This window comes from Eimeria maxima, genomic scaffold (assembly GCF_000499605.1).
Source record: "Eimeria maxima Weybridge genomic scaffold, Emw_scaff1620, whole genome shotgun sequence".
Lineage (NCBI taxonomy): Eukaryota > Apicomplexa > Conoidasida > Eucoccidiorida > Eimeriidae > Eimeria > Eimeria maxima.
Window position 1 is genome coordinate 5,510 of NW_013563563.1, and position 1,618 is coordinate 7,127.

Genomic DNA, 1,618 nt, shown 5'->3' on the forward strand with positions numbered 1-1,618 from the left:
TTTTTTTTTTTTTTTTTTTTTTTTTTTTTTTTTTTTTCTTAGGAGAGGCCAAAGCTGATAGGGTCAATTCAACTTCGAGTTCGCCATTTGCGTCGATCGCAATTATCGAATGAAATAATTCAAACTCTTCAGAAACCAGTTAAGGAGCATCAGCAACTTGTTGCACAGCTTACTCCTGCTGCTGCTCCTGTTCCTGCTGCTGTTCCTGCTGCTGCTTTTGCTGTTGCTGCTGCTCCTGCTGCAGCTAATGCTGCTGGTAGTGGTAGTGGTGGTGGTGGTGGTGGTAGTGTAGAAGGGGAATTGGATTTCGATCCCACTGCTGATCTAGAGGCAACAGTGGGGAATGGCAGTATCCTGCAGCAGCAGCAACAACAACAACAGCAGCAGCAGCAGGGGATGCCACTGCAGCGGGCAGATAGTGCCAAGAGGAAAGCAGCGAGTGATGGATTGGATGGAGGTGCAGCAGCAGCAGCAACACCAAGTCAAAGACAAAGAATCTAATATTTATACCTGCTGCTATTGCTGCTGTTGCTGCTATAGCTGCTGCTCAACAGTTGCTGCTGCATATCTGCAGCAGCAGTTGCAGCAGCAGTTGCAGCAATAGCTGCAACAGTTGCTGCAGCAGCAGCTGCAGCAGCTACAACATGCAGTAAGGCCCAATTGTGGCATTTTTTACTGCAGCAGCGGTGGCAACAGCAGAAGCTGATGCCGTAACAATTGCTGCTGCAGCTGCTGCAGCAACTGCAGCAACTGCAGCAGCAATAGCAGGTGCAAGAACTGCTGCAGCATCAACAACCGTTGCAGCAGAATATACACCGCTGCAGCTGTAGTAGCAGCTGCAGCAGCAGTAATCACTGCAGCAGCAGCAGCAGCTGTATGAGCTGCAGCTGTAGTAGCAGCTGCAGCAGCAGCGGCAGCTGCTGCTGCTGCTGCAGCAGCAGCAGGAAGAGAGGAGGTTCGTTGTTTGCTGTTTTTATGATTGCTGCATTGCGTTTGTTTTTAAGGCCTTTTTTTGTCTCATTAATCATCCCTGTTTCAAATACTGTTGCTCTTCCTGCTGCTGCTGCTGCTGCTGCTGTTGCTGTTGCTGCTGCTGTTGCTGCTGTTGCTGCTGTTGTTGCTGCTGTTGTAGTTGCTATTGGCGTGTCTGCCGATTTAGCTAGGGTGTATCGTTTAATACAATGCAGTATTTAATCGTCTAAGCAGCAGAGGTAGCAGCAGCAGGAGCAGCAGCAGTAATAGGAAGGACAGCAGCAGCAGCAGCAGCAGCAGCAACAGCAGCAAGAGTGACAAATACAACAGGGAGTGTATATAAAGGATTAAATTTGTTTGTCTTTTTATCCCCAATTATCTAAATCAGCAGCAAAAACAAAAATGAGAATCCGTCAACAACTTGCTGCAGCAGCAGCAGCAGCAGCAGCAGCACCTGCTGCTGCAACTCCTGCTGCCGCCAGACAGCTGCTGCGGTGCTGCAGCAGCTAACACTGCAACTGCAGCGGCGGCTGGTGCTGCCGCGACACAATTGCTGCGGTGCTGCTGCGGCTGCTGCAGCAGCAGCAGCAGCAGCAGCAGCTGCTGCTGCTGCTGCTACGTGCCGAGTGTGGGGGGGGGACCAAGG

The 1,618-nt window shown here is 50.7% G+C and overlaps 1 protein-coding gene across 1 annotated transcript in view; it reads left to right on the top strand.

The window, feature by feature from the left end:
* Window positions 1-501, top strand: part of EMWEY_00054210 (poly(A) polymerase, putative) — a gene marked incomplete at both ends in the record, with an annotated part of 3,273 nt that extends 2,772 nt beyond the window's left edge. Inside the window, one exon of the mRNA XM_013477673.1 lies at window positions 43-501. Coding sequence (XP_013333127.1) covers window positions 43-501 — 459 coding nt within the window. The remainder of the gene's footprint in view (window positions 1-42) is intronic.
* Window positions 502-1,618: the final 1,117 nt, after the last annotated feature.